This window comes from Haliaeetus albicilla, chromosome 13, assembly GCF_947461875.1.
Source record: "Haliaeetus albicilla chromosome 13, bHalAlb1.1, whole genome shotgun sequence".
Lineage (NCBI taxonomy): Eukaryota > Metazoa > Chordata > Aves > Accipitriformes > Accipitridae > Haliaeetus > Haliaeetus albicilla.
Genome location: NC_091495.1, coordinates 26704538 through 26725626, shown reverse-complemented (window position 1 = coordinate 26725626; position 21089 = coordinate 26704538). Strand labels below are relative to the sequence as shown.

At 42.0% G+C, this 21089-nt stretch overlaps 2 protein-coding genes across 2 annotated transcripts in view; one reads left to right on the top strand and one right to left on the bottom strand.

The window, feature by feature from the left end:
• The first annotated feature begins 19 nt into the window (after positions 1 to 19).
• Positions 20 to 2548, top strand: LOC138688806 (saccharopine dehydrogenase-like oxidoreductase). The gene is made up of 3 exons (XM_069801330.1): positions 20 to 131; positions 974 to 1055; positions 2357 to 2548. The coding sequence occupies exons 1-3, from the start codon at positions 20 to 22 to the stop codon at positions 2460 to 2462; spliced, it is 300 nt and encodes a 99-aa protein (XP_069657431.1). The 3' UTR covers positions 2463 to 2548.
• A 2854-nt stretch (positions 2549 to 5402) lies between these two features.
• The window catches only part of LOC138688805 (protein ELYS-like), a 41713-nt gene continuing 26026 nt past the window's right edge, over positions 5403 to 21089 (bottom strand). Inside the window, exons 21-31 of the mRNA XM_069801329.1 lie at positions 19817 to 19963; positions 18889 to 19076; positions 18548 to 18716; positions 18347 to 18478; positions 16223 to 16355; positions 15568 to 15605; positions 14520 to 14934; positions 12553 to 12655; positions 11538 to 11644; positions 10814 to 10998; positions 5403 to 7957 (exon numbers count right to left, since the gene is read on the bottom strand). Coding sequence (XP_069657430.1) covers positions 6068 to 7957; positions 10814 to 10998; positions 11538 to 11644; positions 12553 to 12655; positions 14520 to 14934; positions 15568 to 15605; positions 16223 to 16355; positions 18347 to 18478; positions 18548 to 18716; positions 18889 to 19076; positions 19817 to 19963 — 3507 coding nt within the window. The 3' untranslated portion in view covers positions 5403 to 6067. The remainder of the gene's footprint in view (positions 7958 to 10813; positions 10999 to 11537; positions 11645 to 12552; positions 12656 to 14519; positions 14935 to 15567; positions 15606 to 16222; positions 16356 to 18346; positions 18479 to 18547; positions 18717 to 18888; positions 19077 to 19816; positions 19964 to 21089) is intronic.

Below are 21089 nucleotides of genomic sequence, written 5' to 3'. Positions count from 1 at the left end.
TTTGTCTTGTCCACTACGGATGGATGGAACCTCTTTTACAATGACTTTTTTTGGCGAGGGTTACAGTGAGGGGCAAGACCCCCAGTATGGCAAACCGAATGTAAAGATCTGCACTGAAGTGAAAGGACCAGGTATGTATGTCAGTAGCAGCTTACTGCTTTTGCCTTACATTGCCTACTCGAAAAGAAGTTTATGGTTCCACTGCTACTCACCCTTGAGGAGCACTTGCAGCATGGACAAAGTCAGCAGCCTTTACAGAGTATTACCTTGGAGAGTAGCATTCACTGTGACCTGTTTTTTGAAATAGCCCCTTCATTTGCCGCCTTGTCATTCGCTTTCCTTCTGACTTTCCCCGTTCCAATTTTCATTTTTGCAGAGTAGAGCAGTTAAAGGGAGAGTGCTTTAACGTTAGTTTTCAGTTGTTGCAGCCTGGACTTACTACTTGTTTATTTCCAGTCCCCTGTGAGTGAACTTAAGCAGATCTGGCATAGTTATCATTTCTAGCTATAACATACCTGTGTTCAGGTCATTCCTTTGAGGGGAGGTGACACCTGAAGTCAAGTTTGGAGACAGCAAGAATGTATATACAGAAAGGAGTTAATGAAGCATAGCTTCTTTAAATAACTGCTGAATGCAGCAGTCTCACAACAAAAGTCTGAATTTAAGCACAGAATGGGGAAAGCTCTTGCTGTAATGGAGAGCCCTCTCTCACCCGTGAGGTGATCGCTCATGGTTGTTGTGTGGTTATAGGTCTGTAGTTGAAGCAGGATTTGTCCAGATTAGATCTTAGGGACTTCACCAGCTACTTGGGATGATTACAAGGTAAAAAAGCTGTTCTTAAATGGGGAAGGCTGTTTCGTTGCCAAAGAGATTATTCTTCAGCACGCTGTGGGTAAGAGCGAGATTACATTCTACATTTCAACACGCTGTACATCGTTCGTTTGGTTTTTTTGTTTGTTTGTTTTTTTGTCAGAGCCTGGCTATGTTGCTACACCAATTGCAATGGTTCAAGCAGCTGTATCTCTTCTGGAGGATGCAGCTTGTCTGCCTAAACGGTAAGTACTTTCCCATGCAGAACAGCTTGATCTCCCCTAAAGCTACTATATGTGTATGTTTCTCTTGGAAACTGCAGATCTCATAACCCTGTGGATTTTTGTCTTGCCTCACCCAAATGGCTGTGCAAGGGAGATAACTTCACACACTTTGCTTTTGCTTTATTAAACCACCTTGATCTTGACCTGTGAGGGGTTTTTTTCCATATTATTTTCTCCTCTCCCTGTCCTACTGAGGAGGGAAGTGGTAGAGCGGCTTGGTGGGCACCTGGCATTCAGCCAAGGTCAATCCACCGCATTTCAATGTACTTTTATGCGTGTAATCGTAATACACCTATGTAGTAATGTGTAATATATATATATATATGTAATAATTCTAAGGTCATTATTAAAATAATACATGAAACCTTCAGATACCGATTCACAGCCATTTACTCTTGTCCTGGTTTCAGCTGGGATGGAGTTAACTGTCTTCCTAGTAGCTGGTACAGTGCTATGTTTTGAGTTCAGTATGCGAAGAATGTTGATAACACTGATGTTTTCAGTTGTTGCTCAGTAGTGTTTAGACTAGAGTCAAGGATTTTTCAGCTTCTCATGCCCAGCCAGGGCACCTGACCCAAACTGGCCAACAGTGTATTCCATACCGTGGGACGTCCCATCTAGTTTAGGAACTGGGAAGTGGGGGGGCAGGGATTCGCCGCTCGGGGACTGGCTGGGTGTCGGTTGGCGGGTGGTGAGCAATTGCCCTGCGCATCACTTGTACATTTCAATCCTTTTATTACTACTGTTGTCATTTGATTAGTGTTATCATTATCATTATTAGTTTCTTCTTTTCTGTTCTATTAAATCGTTCTTATCTCAACCCAGGAGTTTTACTTCTTTTCCTGATTGTCTCCCCCCATCCCACTGGATGGGGGGGGAGTGAGTGAGCGGCTGCGTGGTGCTTAGTTGCTGGCTGGGGTTAAACCACGACAACTCTTCATCTGCCTTTCAATTTGAAAGGATGTAGTCATACGTCTTTAGAAATGCTTTTGCTGCATCTGTTGCATCAATGTCTGGATTTTCAGTTAATGGAATGGTTTCTATTGAGTTTGCTGGCTGCAGAAACGAACCTATGAATATAACCAGCTTGCTAAATTCTGCACACGCTCTCCTGTGGGAGAGAGTGGCTTTTTCTTTCTCAGGCAGTGAAATACATCTTTGACTTAAAAAAAAAAAAAAAAAGAAAAAGAAAAGAAAAAAAAAAAAGGTCTCATTCACTCACTGTACCACTAATGTTTTTCTCTTTTGATTTTCATTAACAGGGGTGGTGTATATTCTCCAGGAGCTGCTTTCTCCAAAACAAAACTGATCGATCGCCTCAACAAACGTGGTGTTGAGTTCTCTGTTATTAGCAAGCCTGAACTCTGAAGTCAAGACATAACTGTATGAACTAACCCCTTTCCTGGGTCTAACTCCAATAAAACTCATTTGGCTGTAAAAGCCTAATCATAAAATAGTTTCACTGTGCTATTGTTTACAGCAGAAACAGAAGAAAAACGGAGTTAAAAGTTACAATACTATTTGCTATAGCGAGCAAGCCCATAAAGGGTATTGAGTTTTAATTCCCAAGCATATTAAATCAGTGACTTATTGGGTACTAGTTCTAGAATTTTCTTTGATCTCTTCTAAGTTTTAAGTTAGTACTTAACGGAACCACTATGGCATCTGCTTCACAATCAGCCACAGCCTTCTTGCTTGGCCCCAGTCTGCAACTATTAAAAGCAGGCAGGCCCTGGATAACAAGTGCCTTAGCAGATGAAACAACTAGTTACTCCTCATGCCTGTTTGGGAGGGGTGCTATTGCTTTGTGATGTTCTTGCTTTCAAAGCCTTAGTGCCCCCAGTGAAATAAAAGAGTAGTTGTTGTTTCTCAGAGCTTAAGGAACAGTTTTGTCTCTTTTTTTTCCCCTGGGTTATTATAGAGACCAGGTGACTCTGTACTGTTGTCATAAGGGATGTTGACTTTCATTCTTACTAGCTTGCCTGTAGTGAGTTGCGCTAAAATAGAAGAGAAAGCACAAAGAGTAGGGTTTGTCAATGAGACCGTGATCAGCAGCACGGCAGCTCTTCTCCCCATGGTGGCCAGCGGTGCCAGGGCTGGGAGGCCTGAGTGGCCCTACAAGCTGGTGGTGTTTCAGGGTTTTTCTGGGTGGGGTGTTTGGTGGTGGTGGTGGTTGTTGGGGGTTTTTTTTTGTTGTTGTAGCTAAGGTCTACCAAAACCTGTTAAGTCCCTCTCGGTTTTCACAGTCTACATCCTCCTTTATTTTGAACCTTGGAGGAAAACTGAATATGGCTCTTAATATTATTTTCCTTTTGGTTGATTATTTACATTATGTCATTAACTAGATAAGACAAATGAAAAATGTAATGAGTAAAGCTAATATTGGTGACCCTTACTGAAGTACTTTACCTACGAAATTTTCCTCCTAAAGTTCTGAAAATTACTCTTTTGAGGTAGAAAAATCTCTTCATCTCCCACAGCTGCATCACATTCACCATCTCTATTACCAGGCAAATCCCATGCAACTGTTGCTCTGTAGTATCACAGCTGTATTGAAGATTGAGATCACAACTATTCTGTTCAGGTAGGCAAAGCCAAAAAGATCAGCACCCAGAAGATTGGTCAGTTATGTCCTTACATGAGAAGAGTTTGATGGCAGTGAATGGAAAGACAGTTTAAGACAAGTAGAATTCCTACAAAAAGCCATCACTGAATTTGACGGAGACTGAGATCGCTTAACTGGCATCACTTACGTTGTCAGTCCCTTAAATGGATTAAGAAACATATACATTCTTGCTTGTGGGCATGCAAGTCAAACTCCACAGAGCCACTGAACACTTAAATAATGAGATAGTTAAGCTACAAATTGCCTCTCTAAGGGCTTAAGTGTATTGAGAAGTCCAATTTTAACTTGTCCAATTGTTCCCTGCAATAAACACGAGTGTATTTCGGAAAGCTATGGGACAATGTGCGTACTGCAGTTAACTTGGAACTAAACTTCCCCTCTTCAAGACTGTTCCCAACGTCCTGCTTCCAAAAGGAGTCTACATATGCTTGTGCTGTTGGTGCTCATAGAAATCGCACACCTACCTCCTCACCTTTCTCTCTCTGTGTATTGAAGTTGCAGTCGTAGTATCAAAATACAAGCAATCAGTCATTCACTAAGAATTCACGGTGTAGTCTGGATTTAAACCAAGTGCAACAGCAAAGCACACCACACCAATGACTGCTGTGGGATAAGCCTGCTCTTGGACCTTGCCAGGTCAGAGTCACAGCCAAGGAGTGAGTGACCTGAACGAACAGCCACATCAGTGACCGTAACTTGCATTTTTCCCTCTACCTCACAGATCGGTCATCCACACAGCACAGTGCATTGGAAAATGCATCGTATTTTAGGAACAGCTTTAATTCAAAAGGAACCGCGATACATTTATCTCCAGGCATATCAAAGAGACTCATGATCTTGACCGCTTTGGTGAAAAAAGCATTCCTGGAATGGAAACCTGGAAGTTTTGCATAGAAGACAAAAGTGCAAACGGAATAGGAAACAAATGCTGTCTTATTACTTGAAATCCTATTCTCTCTTTGTATTTTCAGATTGGCCTAGACTAATAGGTTATAAGCATTGCCTAACAACTCACAAGAAACTATGGACTGGTTTCTGCCTGTAGCTTGTTTTTTTCCCCACCAGAAATCAACACCTAGGCTATTTCTGATTAGTTACATGGGAACCGATGAAATTCCAGCAAATAAATGTATTGCACTGACAACCCTGAGAGTTATCTGCGGCTTTATTGACACACTAGGCATGTTCTTGTAATACGATCCATTACAGATCTTAACATTGCAGCACATTTTGATGGGTTTCTGTCTTCAGGCAGCAAAGGACTGCCACCAGGTCCCTGGGGGAAGGCCTCCTCCTCTGTGCTCTCCTCCAACGCTAATCGTCTCTTTCTGCCCCGACGCCCTGTTCCTACTGTAGTCCTGGGTGTGCTTGATTCCTCGTTTGGCTGGGCAGCTCTTTGCTCAGGAGCATCCGTTTTTTCTAGTTTAGCATGTGGGACTCCTCTTATTCTTCTGAACGTGAAACAACTAGAGTTTTTACTTACTGGTTCTTTCACAATTTGGGAAATACTAGATTTATTTTTTCTCCTTGACCTCAACAGAGGGGGTGAAAAGACAAATTGAGAAGACAAGTCCGGGTCTATATCCTTAAGCTGCACAAGATGGTCTTCTTTTCCAGCTAAAATGACAATGCATTCTTAACATTCATGTACATTATACATAAACGACAGTGACATTAAATTACAGCTAATAATCAAAAGCACAACAGATTCCTGAAATAAAAGGTCCAATTGGGTTTATAAAAAATGTGCAGGTATTCTTCGCCTAGTAACTGCCTCTTGAGATCCATTCTTTTACAGTAAATAGTGAAACAAAAATAAGCCAGTGTAGCAATTTTACCTGCACTTACATAATGAAAGATACTATGCTCAAGAGGCATCGACAGTCCTTACACATCTCAAAAACTATTTTTTTACCATGTACTCCAATACAAAGAACCCCATGAGCAGTAACTTCACTAACAAAGTATATGCCCATGAAAAACAACCATATAACTAAACAGCTGTATAGTTTATTGCAAGTTGCAGCTCATGTTAAGTTAAAACATTAACAGAATTTGAAAGCATGTCTCCTTTATTTCTCCACTGGAGGGAAGTGATGACAACCACATATTAAGATATACCCTCCGGTTTTCAAAACAGATAGACATTCAGCTCATGACAAAAAATTAAGCTTAAATTTCATTTCAGTGTACTCGGATCAGCCTCCTCTCCTGTCTCCACCACAACTAGCCAGGCAGTCATAGAGAGTTCAGAAAAAAGATGAAATGCCTCTTTCCCAATTTTTTATTTCCTACGGTTATATTCTTACCATACTTGAAGCCATCCTCACAAGCTGTTTTCTGTGGTTTACAAAACAGCAATATGCCCTATTTTGCATATAAACATTGTGCACCTACCTTTAAATTTCTTTGTCAGCTTTGTGAGAGGAGGAGAGAAAAGGAAGGACTCATTTTCCTCAAGAGACAGTTTCTGATGCGTACAAGTTTTACGGGATCTGGCTCTTGTAATACGATCTGTTAAAGTTCTTGATGTTTCGGCATGTCCTGATGGGTGTCTGTCTTCAGGCAGCAAAGGACTGCCACCAGGTCCTTGGGGGAAGGCCTCCTGCCCTGTGCTCTCCTCCAATACTGACTGCCTCTTTCTGCCCCAACGCCCTGTTCCTACTGTAGTCCTGGGTGTGCTTGATTCCTCGTTTGGCTGGGCAGCTCTTTGCTCAGGAGCATCCGTTTTTTCTAGTTTAGCATGTGGGACTCCTCTTATTCTTCTCTTAGGAGTATCAAGCATTCCCACTTTCCCACCTGCACACGTGTCTTTCTGAGCAGAGAGAGATTCTGTGTCTGCCAGGAGATTTTGTGCCCCCTTCCTAGCACTTCTTCTCGGAGTGACAGGAAGTTTGAATTCTGTTTGAGGAAGCGATGATTTAGACAGATCAAGGTCAGAATTTTCTGAAACTTCTGATGAACTCATCTTTCTTCTTCTGCCTCTTCTAGTTGCCACCGGTAAAAGGAGTTGGGCACTAGGCCGCACCTCTTGAGCCTTGACAATGTTTTCCATAAATTGTAAATTAACGCTTTTCAGTTTTCTTGCACTTCTGCTGGGACTGACTGACGTTTTTATCTTATGACCAGTGTCAGTCTGGCCAGTTTCTTGACCTCCTGCTGAACTTTTCCCTCCTCTAGTCCTTTGGGAAGTAGCAGAAGCGATAATGCTACCTTCAGCAAGACAAGTTTCCTCATTAGCCTCTCCCAAGAGTTCAGCTGCAGCTTCCTTCGCTCTCCTTAATCTTCTTCTTGGAGTAGCGGCTACGGACTGTGTAGGGAGGGACAATGTTTGTCCATCAGAAAGACTGCTTTCTACTTTTTCTGCAGTACTTGGTTTAGGCTTCCTGCCTCTCCTAGGAGTAACAGGCATCACAAGCGTTTGCTCCTCTTGAGCATTTTCTTCTGTTTGAAGACTAGAAGTCTCAGGTGCTTCTTTCGTTCGCCTGGTACTTCTCCTAGGAGACAGTGCAAACAGACCTGGTTTGCCTGTCTTCAGTAGCTGCTGAGTGCCTGCCGATGGAGTACTTAGACTTCTACTCAGCTGTCCCCTTGCACGTGTTCTAGGAGCGATGCCGTACTCTACTTGACGTACGCTGGTTTCGTCTTCCACTCCTTCTGGCACAGTTCTTAAGGGAGCTTTTGCCTTCTGGAATCCGGTTACCTTTTTACCTATGGTTTCGTGAATAGATTGTTCTACAACTTCCGATGTAAATTCTTTACTTCTTGTGTCTTTGATCGCATCCAGTAAGTTCTCAGCAATAGCTACCTTAATGGGTTCAGGCACATACGGGAGCGACTCTGCAATATTTTGAGATGCCTGATCACCAGTTACAGTGGACACCGAGTTGGTAACACGTTCTTGGTTTTCAGTATTTCCTAAACTGTTGACAGGTTTTTCCTCTGTTGTTGTGCCAGCTGCTTTAGAAGCATCTACTAATGTCGGGTCTCCCATCTCTGCTTCACCTTCTTCTCCTTCCAAGACGAAAGTAAAATTACTCTGAGATAGAAAAAGCTCTCCATCTCCCTCAGCTGCATCACATTCACCATCTCTGTTATCAGGCAAATGACATGCAAACTGTTGCTCTGTAGTATCATAGCTGTACTGAAGATTGCCTGAGGGATGTAGTTCACTATATGGTGATGTTTCAGGTGCTTCTTCTGAGGTTTGTGCCTTAACCGCACCATCTCCAATAACCTAAAGTTAAAAAATGTCTCTTAATGCATTATCAGTTACCAAACAGACTAACTTCGGGCTGAGCTAGATGAAGCTGAGGACAGTGAAATGCTGCTTTTCCTTTCAGATCACCACCAAATGTAAAGTTAGAAACATACAATGTACTCTCTACTACAGAGAAAAGTTTATGCGCTTAAGGGACAGAGAACAGAGTATTCTGTGCATGCAATCACATGCTCCATTTCTGATGCTTCTGTTCATGACTAACGATTTGCCACCACCCGTGAACAAAGTGAGCAGTTTTACAATACAAGCTGTACACCCAGCTGGCAGTAATCATCACATTGCAGTACTTTCCGGACTGACTACAAATCCACACAGAGTGACCGACTCTGCATCTAACGGGGCAAAGTACAACGATGTCCCCCAAGCTTAAAGTTTCGGTCATCATAGTTGTCACCGCAGCACTTAGTCAAACTGGCCAGGTATCACATCGCACAACTCAACACCGCACTTTAAGGAATCACTTGGATTGCAGGAGACAACACGTAGATTCTAAATACCTCCATCTCAGCCTTTGTAGCTCCCCATACTGAGCAATTATTCTCTCCTGCTAGAGCCACATGAGACACTCAAGCTTTTATGCTGAGAACAAAAGTAGTCTCTGTTATGTATTTCAAGTGACTCAGGTGGCCAAGGTAATTTAATCAACGCGTGAAGACCTTTGCCCAACCCTCTAAGTTATAGTGCTAGCCAAAGAGGGCAGAAGGAGGAAGCCACTCAGCGGGAGTCTCCATAGAAGCTGCTTATTTTCTTGCCTCCTGCCTTGTCAAAAGTTGCTAAAGCATCATCTTTTATCGTATTCTTAAACAGTTGTTCAACCCTAAACAAGACCTGCACGACATGCAGGAGACCTCGCACAGGACCATGCTGGTTTCAGCAGCCCAAGGACATGCAAATTTTCAAAGTCCTCAAACACTATTGGAATTAGCCTGGCAGAGAAGGGGAAGATGCGGGAAGATTTCTCCTCCCTAGGCTGGCTCCCCAAGGAGAAAAGGTAAAAAGTGTAATCATTAACAGTCTCCAGGCGATGGCACCCGAAGTACGGAGATGCCCCCCATAGGCGGGCTCGCCGAGGAAAAAAGCTAAAAGCTGTAATTACTAATAGTTTCCGATGGATGGCTCCCGAAGTACGAAGGTGACGGCAATACCGAGTACAAATACCAGACTAGTTTCACGACCACCAGCAATTCTACCCTGTCGTAAGCCGGCGTTACAAAGTACAGCAACAGGGTAACTCCAGCCTGGTTCCCACCAGCCATTAACAGCACGGCAGGGAGCACAGACTGCAAGCGAGGTATTAGCGCAAATTTGAGAACAAGTGCATGTAGTTGCGCAACACGCATCTAGCAACATGCCACGCTTCAAAGCTAAATTCGAGAAATACTAGTCATAGAATCATAGAATCGTAGAATCACTTAGGTTGGAAAAGACCTTCAAGATCATCGAGTCCAACCATTAACCGTGCCCACTAAACCATGTCCTGAAGTACCCTGTCCACTCGCTTTTTGAATATCTCCAGGGATGGTGACTCAAGCACTTCCCTGGGCAGCACATTCCAATGTTTGACAACCCTCTCAGTCTGCATAAACTTTCCTTTTATGCTTACAAATCTACGACCAAGAAAGTAGTAAGTAGTTTGTCCTAAATTCAGTGCAGGTAGACAAGCCAAAAAGACATGTTTACGTATAACTCAGTAAGAACCAGTCATAACGAAAGCAGGAAAACCTTCACTCTACTGCTACAGGAATGACTGCAGCAGCTTTGTGACCGTCTCACATACCGGCTCCCTTCCTCCCATCACAAATTCTCCATTTACTCCCACAAGTGAGTGATTTATGTATTCCCAAGTCTATAATCATCTTCTCTAGAGCATTGTCCTAAACCCCAAAGCCGAGACGAGCGACGTAAGCGACTGCCTATTCAACTTCATCTGAAATCTGGGACACCGAGAAGCATCTTCTGTTGCTTAAGACCAATCTATTTGTGCTACGCCTACCTTTCACTTTGTATTTCACTCTAACTATTACTAATTCCTGTGAGTACAACCCTACAGGAAATCAACAGCATACTCTATATGGTACTTAGAGGACATCCACAATGAATCCAAATCACTCATCGGCCCCAGCAGAAGCAAGAACAATGGGGAAAACCTGCGACAACTGAGGAATCTCTGGCTCTGATTTTCAGCCCTTGTGAACAACCTTTTAAAATTCATATTTTACAAAGCTGAGATGTTAAAAACCCCAGATTTTCACACACACACACACAAAAGAGTTTTAGGTAGCTGGAAATATCTTGACACTGAAATTAACTCATTACTGGGAATTCTCTTCATGGTAATAAGGAACAAATAGCAAAGGATCTAAGCACCCAAATCATTCTGAAAATGAGTTTGGTTCCCACGTCATTTTGTCATTTGGTAAACGGCCTCCGGTATTGAAAAGCTGCACTCCCCAACTTTTCTTATTGTCTTTAACATTAAAACTATTTCTTCTTTTAAGTCAAATAAGAAACATTTACAGTCTAGCAAACCAAATGAAGGCATGGTGATTTTAAAAAATATTTAGGCGGGTTTTGGCACTCCTACAGCTCTCCAAGGCCCAAGTCTTGACAGGTTCTATTCTGTGTTATAGGTACAGCAAATGCATAGGAGAAAAACCTATCTGCCCTTACCCAACGAGGTTCGGACTTGTGTTACCCAGCTAAAGAAACTGAGAGGGTTTTGCGTGCCTTCTAATTGTCAGTTAGACAGGACTGTCCTCAATTTGCAAGGTGTTTTCTCTTTTGTAGAAAATGGGAAAATAGTTTACTTACATTAATTTCCTCAGTTTTAGGAAGATTGTTAGAAACAGTTACTTCTTCCTGTGGAAAAGGAACGTTTCCTTCATCTCCAGCTGCTTCTGGGTTACGTTCTTCAGGGAAATCCACACGCTTCCCCTCAAGGCAATTTTCTGAATGAGTACTGGCCACTTCCTCGCTGTCAAGGATACGTATCACAGCTGGAAGAGATTTATATGATTTTAACTTAACTGCTCTATAAATGAGATGCGTTTAAGCAACAGGAAGTAACAGAGGGAGCAGGAGCCAAGAATACAGTTCTCCATCCTGCCACATACATCGGGCTTTCCCCAAGCGCTAGAAACCAAAACCATCTACCTGGGAGCTAGTTATTCTTCACAGCCTGAATACTGAGGGATGCATCATCTTTCAAAATAGTAACTCAAGCAGCAGATCCCATAGCACACAAATTACTAGTGGTGTACAACACCGAAATAAATAATGATCTCTCCTTCTAACATTTTACATTCTACCAGTTTTCTCAGTACCTTTGTCCAGAACAGGAACATTGGCTATGCATTTGCTACAAGGACTTTCTCTGAGGAGGGTATTCTTCTCTCCACAGTTTAATGAAAGGTAGCGGTAACATGCTAGTACTACTTCAGTCTGAGACACCTGTAGCGCTATGGCAAACTGCACGTTTTACTTGAGGCCTTCAGCTACCTTAACTCACAGGACATCTCCCACATACTGTACGTACATTCACCCTCTGCCTGCAGGGATTCAGAAAGCTGTGGGTTTGTTGCAACTGGTATGGCTTTTTCTTCTGATGAAGAGGACATTTTGGACTCCTGCTGGTTTGCTTCACTGCACGAACAGAAAGAGAGAAATCCATCATAAAGCTTCAAAACAAACCTTGAAGAGCTTTACAAATTACTTTCTCACTGTAAAGTCTTCAAGTTTCCAAACAGAAAAAAACTAAGAAAAACGAGAAATTCCTTTACCAACACATCGACATTCAATTCCCGACTCATCTTGTGCAACAAATCAAGTACTTAACATTCTTCCCAGCTATCTCACACTGGGTAATAACATAACAACAGAGTTGTATTAAAGAATAATATATTATTTGTCTTCCGTAGAAAGAGTGCAACTGCCATACTCGAGGTCTAGAACCAACTGAACAAAAGTTTGTGCCACTGTAAGTTACCGCTTGAAATTAAGGGTTATTCCATCGCTAACGTCTCTCACTAAGCAGTTGCAGCTTTTAAAGTACCTGGTGAGAAAACTGCTTCCCTTTCCAGAAACAAATAGATGCTAATCGACCACACACAGAAAATAGAAATTAAGTGTATAAAATACTGCCAGAAAGTATTCAAGCCCCACAATAAACCCACTAAAGTTACAGGAATCTCAGGTGTAATTTTCACCGACATAACATTCAGACAAAAGCAGGGCTTCTCTTCACAGTATCTGCTTAGTAACCCCCTCAAACTGTACGAAGGTGCATATAGCCTGCTGAATGAAATCCTTATCCCACTACTTTGGGGTCTGCAATGATTTGAGAAAAAAGGCTCAAACTGACAGCTCGTCAATTTGACTTCTATTCATGCCACATTAGTTCTGTCCACAGACAGAAAGGAACAGGAAACCTGTTGTATTTAAGAACACAGGAGAGAACCAATACCAGCTCAAAAATCATAGTTTTCAAACACAGGAAAGCCAGCAGTCACATGTTGTGTGAACCTAAAGGTGTATCTATTTCATAAACTTACCCTTCACTTGCAGTCCCAGAAGTAGCAGCCTCAGCAGCTTTGAACAACCATTTACCATCCTCAGGAAGGGTAAGACGGTCAGCATTTGATTCTTCCACAAATCCTACAAAAACAGACAGATGGGTGACTTCCCTGTTGCACTTAACATCATTTCTTTTAAAATGCTCATATGATTTTCAAGAGAGCCGTAACGCATTTCACCTAGGATGGTGATCTAACAAAAGAACGCTACCAAGACTTCAAATGCACAGAAGGTCTGAGTTCTTCTGTCCAGTAAAACAAGAAGTCTGATGCATAGTTTCCGTCAAGAAAACAACATGGCCATTGACATTCTGTTTACAAACTCAACTTGATATGGTACTGACCTAATACATAAAAACCTCGGGAAACACCCCTCCTTCTTAAAATTGGGTCATAAGTTTTTCTTATTTCTCTTTGGATATTTAACTCATCCCAGCAATGCTTCTTTCCTTTCTTGATTTCGTTTCCCCTCTTCTACAAGAATGCATCTAGGGTTGTCTCCTGTTCTTTTCTCTAGCAATTGACTGGTGGTGTTGAAACCCAACTGCTTGCTAGCCTGCTTTTCTCTCAACAGGCCAAATTTTAGAGACACCCTCCTCCTTTTCTTCTTTGTTTCTGCCGTCTGCTTCCTCCAGATCCAACAATTACCTTTGCAGACAGTACGCAGGACTGGGATAATTTTGCTAGCTCAGGCCAAACAAGAGCTATACTGACTGCCCTCTAACGCTCCCGGAGTACTGAAATTGTACAGAACTGTTTGTACCATAGTCCGGCAATGACAAACTTTCTTCATAAGGTTGTTCTTTAATGATTAGGACCTTCTCATTCTTTTTAAGGAAAAGCACCCTTGATTTCTTGTCCAAACACAGGGCAGCTAAAATCAGACAGGCAAATGTTTTGACCTATCTTACTAGAAACACTCAGACCTGGAGAACCCCTTTTACCCATGTACACGGAGTCCCTGTCTGGGCACCGCTCTTATTGAAAAAGAAAAGGAGCTGGGGAGCTTCAGGAGCAGCAGTCACTCTCCAGGATCCTCCGGAATCATCTCAGGCTTAGGACTGAATCAGGCTGCATATGATGCGCTGATACTGGAGTACACGCTCCCCGCTACAAACTGTTTCGAGACCTCGGATGCAGAACTCCGACACTTGCATACCTCTCCCAGGAATAGCAAACTTTTGTTATAAGGAGCTGAGCGGACTGAGCTCTGTTTGTCCGATCCTGACTGTAGCTGTGTTTACACATCTTCTCCCTGTTCCTGCACTACTGTCATTCCCTGCTCTTCATCACTGCTCACCAGCTAGTGAGCGACATCTCTTCTAATCTGCCAGCAGACCTGCTCATATGAACACATCCTCAGCAGCTGCACTGGCTTGAATGAGTTGAATTGAGCTGAATTACCAAAGACCAGCTGAAACAGGTTTGGAAAAGGCTGCATAAGCTGTTGAGCCAGCAAAAGGAGCAAGCATAGCTGTAATGAGAAGCAGATACACAAGCAGACTCACTTCCCAAAGAAAACTATTTAACTGAGCACTAACGAGGGGGGAAAAAAAACAAAACAACAAAAAATTACCTATCTAGTCAAAGCACGCCATACGCTAAACGTGCTGTAAAAAAACCTGCAGCCTACAGAAGTACCCCTAAAACAGAACCAGAAGCCTAAGTTTTCAACTTGTACCCCTCTCAAAACTCCCACAAGTCGCTGCTGCCTCTCCGCTGCAATTACACACAAGAAATGCCAGCCAAAAGCAGTATACATTCAGAATGTCCACGAGACCTAAAAAAGGGCTCAAAACACAGTGGCAATTTTAAAAGCCTAGGACAAGGAAGTGCCTCGGACATTTGTGAATGCTCATCATGGACTGTTGCACCCATCAGTAATTTAGCCTTTTGAAGACATTTGAAAAATGCAGAAGCTTAGGTTATCAAAGCAGGAAACACACCAGTTGCTTTTCTCAGTTCTGATGAATCTGGTTGTTCCATCGGGAAGGGTTTCTCTTCAACTATTTCACTGTCTTCCTCCTTCTCCAGTTCTTCAAAATCGGCAGTTTCTTCAGTGGAAGAATTAGCTGGATTAGCAGCTATAAAGATGACTTCATCTTCAAAATCGCCAGGTGATTTTGCATCATGATACTCCAAAGCAGCTTGGTCTGACCTGGCAGAGAAGTTACTGTTTTCTTTGCTGACATCCGTTTTCTCCAAACCATCTCCAGACTCTTCCACTTCAGCACCACCTTCCTCGGGATTGCTCAGAGGAAACAGAGTTGGTTTATCTCTACTTTCAGACCAAGCATCCTCCACCGCTCCGTGATGATGCTCAGATGAAACTCCAGATGGTGCTTTATTATCTTCCGTTACCTTTATTTTTTAAAAAGAAAGTTCACAATCAAGATCACACATATGCTTTTTGTCAAAGCAAGACAAAAAAAAGAACAAATATATACCGATACTTGTCAGTTTTACAAGTGTCACCTTAAGCAAGGCGCTACAAAATTAGTTCTCATGCTAGCACTATCTTAGCTTTTAAAGCGGAGTGTAAAAACCAATCACACTGTTGACTGCTTATTGAGTTTCCACAACCTTGGAGAATTAAGATGAAGTGGGCCTTGTAAGTGCTTGCTTACCCTGTCATCTCAAGGCTGGTCATTGGGTTCACTACTGTGCTTTCAAGAAGAGGGAGCTTTGCGTACCTAAAATCGTAACTCCAAGATTTCTCTTTTTTTATGCTTGCCTTTTCAGCTTGTATGCACTACTAACATATTGTAGCGTTCACTATGCCTGTGGCGTGGAACAAGTAAATTAATCCGGCCACACTGCACTATTACTAAGAACTTCCTACAGGAGAGAGAGCCTCTTCTTACAGTTGAGTAGCTCTTTATAACAGGCAATAACAGCTACGATAAAAACAGGTGAAGACAATTTGTTAGTACAGGTACGGAAAGCTCCTACAGGTAGATACTAGCACATGCCCCCGTCCGTTTGGTACACTACTTTGGCAACTGCATGACGAGCTGAATCAGGGAAGCCACCTGACAGAACAAAAGGAGGAGCAGAAGGGGGCAACTTCCAGGTGGACAGACTTCATTTGACAACTATACGAATGCTATCGCTGGTGCAAGGCAAGAAGCAAAACCAAGAACTTTAGGGCTAGAGAAGAGACAGCCATACAGCTCTCTTCATCGGCAGCCTATTTTTACCATAACTTAAGGAAACCCAGGCCTTGCAAAAAGAGAGACTGAAAGTAAATGCGGCTCATGACTTCTGTTGCTTTCAGAGGTGTTTCATTCACAAAGCTTAACGAACCCAAACAACTGACTCAATCTGTATTCCTTACCTTCCTGCCATACCACCATTTCAAAAGGTATAGCGGGAAGCTGCACACATGCAATTTGGAACAATCACAGCGCCTAGTGATGCTGGAGTAAAAACCACCAAGGTCGCTGGTATTTGTTATGAATATGTTCCTGCAGGCAGGTGATGTTACAGGTCTAACATAACCTTTTTTGACCAAATTCAAGTCTGCCGTTCTGATTTGCTACTCCAGTTCTCAATATAAGGAGTTTTGGAAAACTTGAAAAAAACCTAAATCAAATCACAGTCTGTAAAGCCTTTAACTATAAAGATCACTAACTACAGGCCAGCATACCCGAACAGTCCATTTTGCATTCAAGTTCTCTTCCCTGAAAGATACTCTGCGCTCCTTTGCTCGTAGAGGAGGAGGTAGAGATCGTCCTGGAGATGCAGAAGGAGTTGCTAGGGGTGTAGTGCCAAGGCTGGATCTGAGAATAGACCGAGGAGTAAACGCAGGAAAACCAGAAGCAGCTGTGGCCAAAACTTTTGTTACTGTTGATAACGGCTTTGCTCTTGCGACTGTAAAGCAAGAGGGGAAAAAATATCAGCCTTGCGTGATCAAAGTCGTGGTCAGTTGTCCATTGTATTTCCCTCCTCTAAGAAATTACCTTCTCTTGAGACCGATGAAGGCAAGTGGTAAGGCTTGGCTCTCTCTCTGGCCAGTTTCCTATGAACTCTAGGAAGGATCTTGCCACATTGGTGCAATGTAGAATTCCTGGCAACTGCTCTCTCTCTCAAGCCAGGCTCACGATCATTCTGATGAACAAAAAGCATAAAGCAAGAAGGTAACTGATTACAAGAAGTTCATTGCACACAACTATCTCTGCTATTTCTAATTAGTGAATACATTTCCTCCACAGATACTGTAAAATACTGCCACTGCACAGAGGAGCAGCAAGTTCTACTCCTCGGCACACACCAGTTCCACCTGGTAATTTCAGCAAAGGGCAAGGCAGACTACGACAAGAACAGAACCTACAACTTCAAGCTGAAACAATTCTGGCACTCGGCAGAACCTTACTCCGATACGCTTGTCCTCACCCGCAATTTTCAAATGGCTTACGAAATAGCAGGCTTTCCCTTGTTTTTCCTGAAACACCAATGTCCGAGATGACTGAATATTCAGGGCAACTGCAAATTACAGTGGACGCAACGATGTGAATATTAAAACGAGTAAGAAAAGGCTACCTACACACACCTTCTGGCCGAATGAATGTTTTCAAATGCAGGACCTAAACCTTCCAAGACCACCTTATAAGTGCGATCCACTGGAAAACTATGGTTCCGGAAAACAGAAAATGTATCACAGATTCATAACAGAAGTTCGCAAAACGCAAAATTTAATCTGGCTGTTTTGAGAAACAGAAGTTAGATAAGAATTTCTGTCATCAAAGGGGTAAAACAGAAGTTGTGGAATCGCAGAGCTCATGCTATAACCGGAGGAAATAAAAAGAAAACCGAACCAGCACACAGATTTTACCTGCGGATTGGCATCCAGACTGCTCTCAGCTAGAAAAATAAAGTTGTGTGCAAGATTCAAGAGGTGACATACAACATACTCTTCATGCCACAGAAAGGAGTGACACAAACAGCGTTCAGCAATCTAAACCATTATTCCTTAGATGCAAACAAACTATTTTAAGTGGAGTCAACAATGGTCTGCAACACTTAGTTTATAACTTCACACAGTAGCTTTGGAGTAGTGAAATACTTTGTTCAACTTTCAGGTTCAGCTGTAACGGAAAGTGTAGAAACTTATTCCTAGTATTTCAAAGAATGGTATTGTCGTGGTTTAACCCCAGCCAGCAACTAAGCACCACGCAGCCGCTCACTCACTCCCCCCCCATCCAGTGGGATGGGGGAGACAATCAGGAAAAGAAGTAAAACTCCTGGGTTGAGATAAGAACGATTTAATAGAACAGAAAAGAAGAGACTAATAATGATAATGATAACACTAATCAAATGACAACAGTAGTAATAAAAGGATTGAAATGTACAAATGATGCGCAGGGCAATTACTCACCACCCGCCGACCGACACCCAGCCAGTCCCCAAGCGGCGAATCCCTGCCCCCCCACTTCCCAGTTCCTAAACTAGATGGGACGTCCCATCGTATGGAATACACTGTTGGCCAGTTTGGGTCAGGTGCCCTGGCTGGGCATGAGAAGCTGAAAAATCCTTGACTCTAGTCTAAACACTACTGAGCAACAACTGAAAACATCAGTGTTATCAACATTCTTCACATACTGAACTCAAAACATAGCACTGTACCAGCTACTAGGAAGACAGTTAACTACATCCCAGCTGAAACCAGGATAGTAATAAAAAACAAAGCGTTGATTTTTATTTTATTTACTACCAAAAATGGTTAGTAACACCTAACAGAAACCTGCACACTTGACAGAACTTTCATGCTTACCGTAAGATTAACATTCATTGAACGATTCGACTGCAGCGCTGGGATATAGTTGGCACGCTGCACATGGTGGTCTAAAGGAAATCTAAGATTCCGAACAGCAGCATTGCTCTGTAAAATCTTCTCCAAACACTCCTATGAGAAATAACACATTTCAAAAATCTGTCATGATTCTGCCTCTTCTCTTTTCAAAGAGACCATTACGATTTTTTTCGTGTCCACACTTACTTGTTCAGTGCCTGTGAAAGGTAGCTGCAGTAAGTCTTCCATTAGTCCCATCTCCTGACAGATTTCATACACATGTTTTAACAGCTCTTTGATGTTTAACCTGGTGGCATGTTGCTGCAACAGACCCCAAGCCTCCACCACGCACCTGTAATTAAATTTTTTGAGATGTAAAGGAATATTAACAGAATAACCAAAAAGATGCCCCCAAACGACTGTATTCAGAGTTTAAAGGGAATTTAGGGCATGGTGATTCGTATTATTTGTTCTCCACCCTTCACAATATTTGAATGCCAAAACGGTGGGATAGGTTTCTTTACCTATTGGACAACAACACAGTGAGGAAAAGCCGCACTTCACTGCTGCTTGACATTGCTGGCTTCATCATCTGTATGTATCTGAGGGCTCGCCTACGCTCTCCTTGGCACATCAGGGATTGAATAATTCTCCTGTGCTGCCATGACACAGTTTTGATTGTAGCTGGATGAAAGAGCAGGGCCAGTGAATTCTGTAGAGGTTAGAGGTCAGGTGTATTATGATATGCACATGCACGCACGCCACAAGAACATTCAAAAGTATCTTAAGTAAGGGTGGACGTGTGTTAAATAAACTTAGATGACTAACTACTATAGATAAAAATTCTCAAGTATTTGCAAAAAAAAAAAAAATCCAGTTAGCCGTACAGAACAAAGCGAGTGTTTTAAAAGGAGTAATTCACACTTTTCCAGAGTAACCAAATCTCTGTCTACAAACACCACTTTTTATAAATACATTACTAAATAATAAGCTATTCTCCCAGACAAACAGCTATATTAACTTCGTGACAGGCAAAGAACAACCTTCAGCATCAGAAAGAACGTGAATTAGGTTGAACAGTCACTTCTGCAGTCTTCTGCCTCAAACCTTGCTGCTATGATCATAGTTTTAATATTTAAAGTACCTAAAACACTGTCTTTGAGAAAGCGCTCCATCGGTCTGCTGAAAACAACCTAAATGGATGGCTTTGAAAATTCAAATATCAAGCATTATTAAAGTTGATTTCTTCTTTGTTTTAATCAATTTCCCGTCAAAGTGGCTAAAAGAAAATTTCAGATTATAACTTATTGCTGAAGATGTCGTAGCAGTATGACAAAAGGGCTTCTAATGTGGTAGCACCTGTTAGTAGCTAAGCACCGATTTTTTAAAATCATTTTACAGATTACAGCTTTGGACTGTAAGGGATGTCTAACTGAACTGTAACGTACTTACTTCGTAATCATTGTGATCTAGAAGCCAAAAACCTTCAACAAGCTTAACAAGTCCCCAAGGGATAGCAAAGGCAGTTGGGAAGGAGTCGACTGAAGTCTCTGTTTTATTCGGAAAGGAATGCATGATATCTAGCAGCAAGTAAATTGTCTGACATCAAGTATCTAGTTAAGGCTAATCAATTTGGAAGACCAAACATTTATCACATCACGTTTTGAAAAACACAGTGAAATCAGAATATACAAGTGGTAGGAAGCAGAAAATACTGCCGTATTAGTCTTGCCATTTGGAGCTATTATAACCTGAGGACGGTCAGGTCCTAACCACAAAACTGCATTCTGAATAAGTAGCCAGAAAGAAATACTCTTTGATTTCTGTAAGGCATTCAGAAAGGTTAACTTTAGATACTTAAATACTTCCGTTGTTACAAACTCAGGCTCCCTCTTTAGTCACTGGAGCTACCAGCTGGACATTCAAAACACCTGAACATCCAATGCTTAATTATTAAAGCAAACAAATTCTACCAGTGGTTTTTTTCCTCATTTCCAGAGTACATAGAACAATGTAAATGAAGGTGTCCTTACAAGACAACGTAGCACTGAATGATTGACACGGGATTTAAAACAGTATGCGGATCACTCATCGGTAGTGTCATTTTCTCTTTCTGACATCTGTTTTTAGGGACATATTCTAATAAGGCAGCTCTGGGGTACAACCGTTTTTAAACCCCTTGCTCTCTAGGCTCCCCTCTCGGGTTAGGCAGCAAACAACAAAAAGTAATTCTGTATATTTCAGCAGCTTAAAAATTAAGTTTCTGCCCAATGACTTTTCTCTTCTCTCTCCTTCTTATTCGGTGTGCCTGCACGTCTAACAGAACAAAAGCAAGCACTGCTATCTGGGCTGGAAGACGGATGAATTGGGCAAAAATCAGGTACCGGTTAGAAATCCTTCTGCTCTCAAGCAGCACGTATTACTGCATCATCCTAGTAAGCAGCCGTTTGCTACAGATACGGGTGCTTTAAATAATTAAAAACTGTGCTAAGTTTTGAGAAAAACCAAGGGAGATTTTTATCTTTAACATTTCTCAGTAAACCTGTTTTCGCATGTCAGAAAAGACTTTGCAACAAAACATTAAAAAAAAAAAATCATAAAGAATCCACAGTACAAAGAAATAAAGCAATGCTCCTGTCCACAACTTCATTCTAAACTAAATGTTTTCACTTGCACTGTGTTGGAAGCATAAATTCAAAAACGTTATTAAACGCGCAGGTGACAA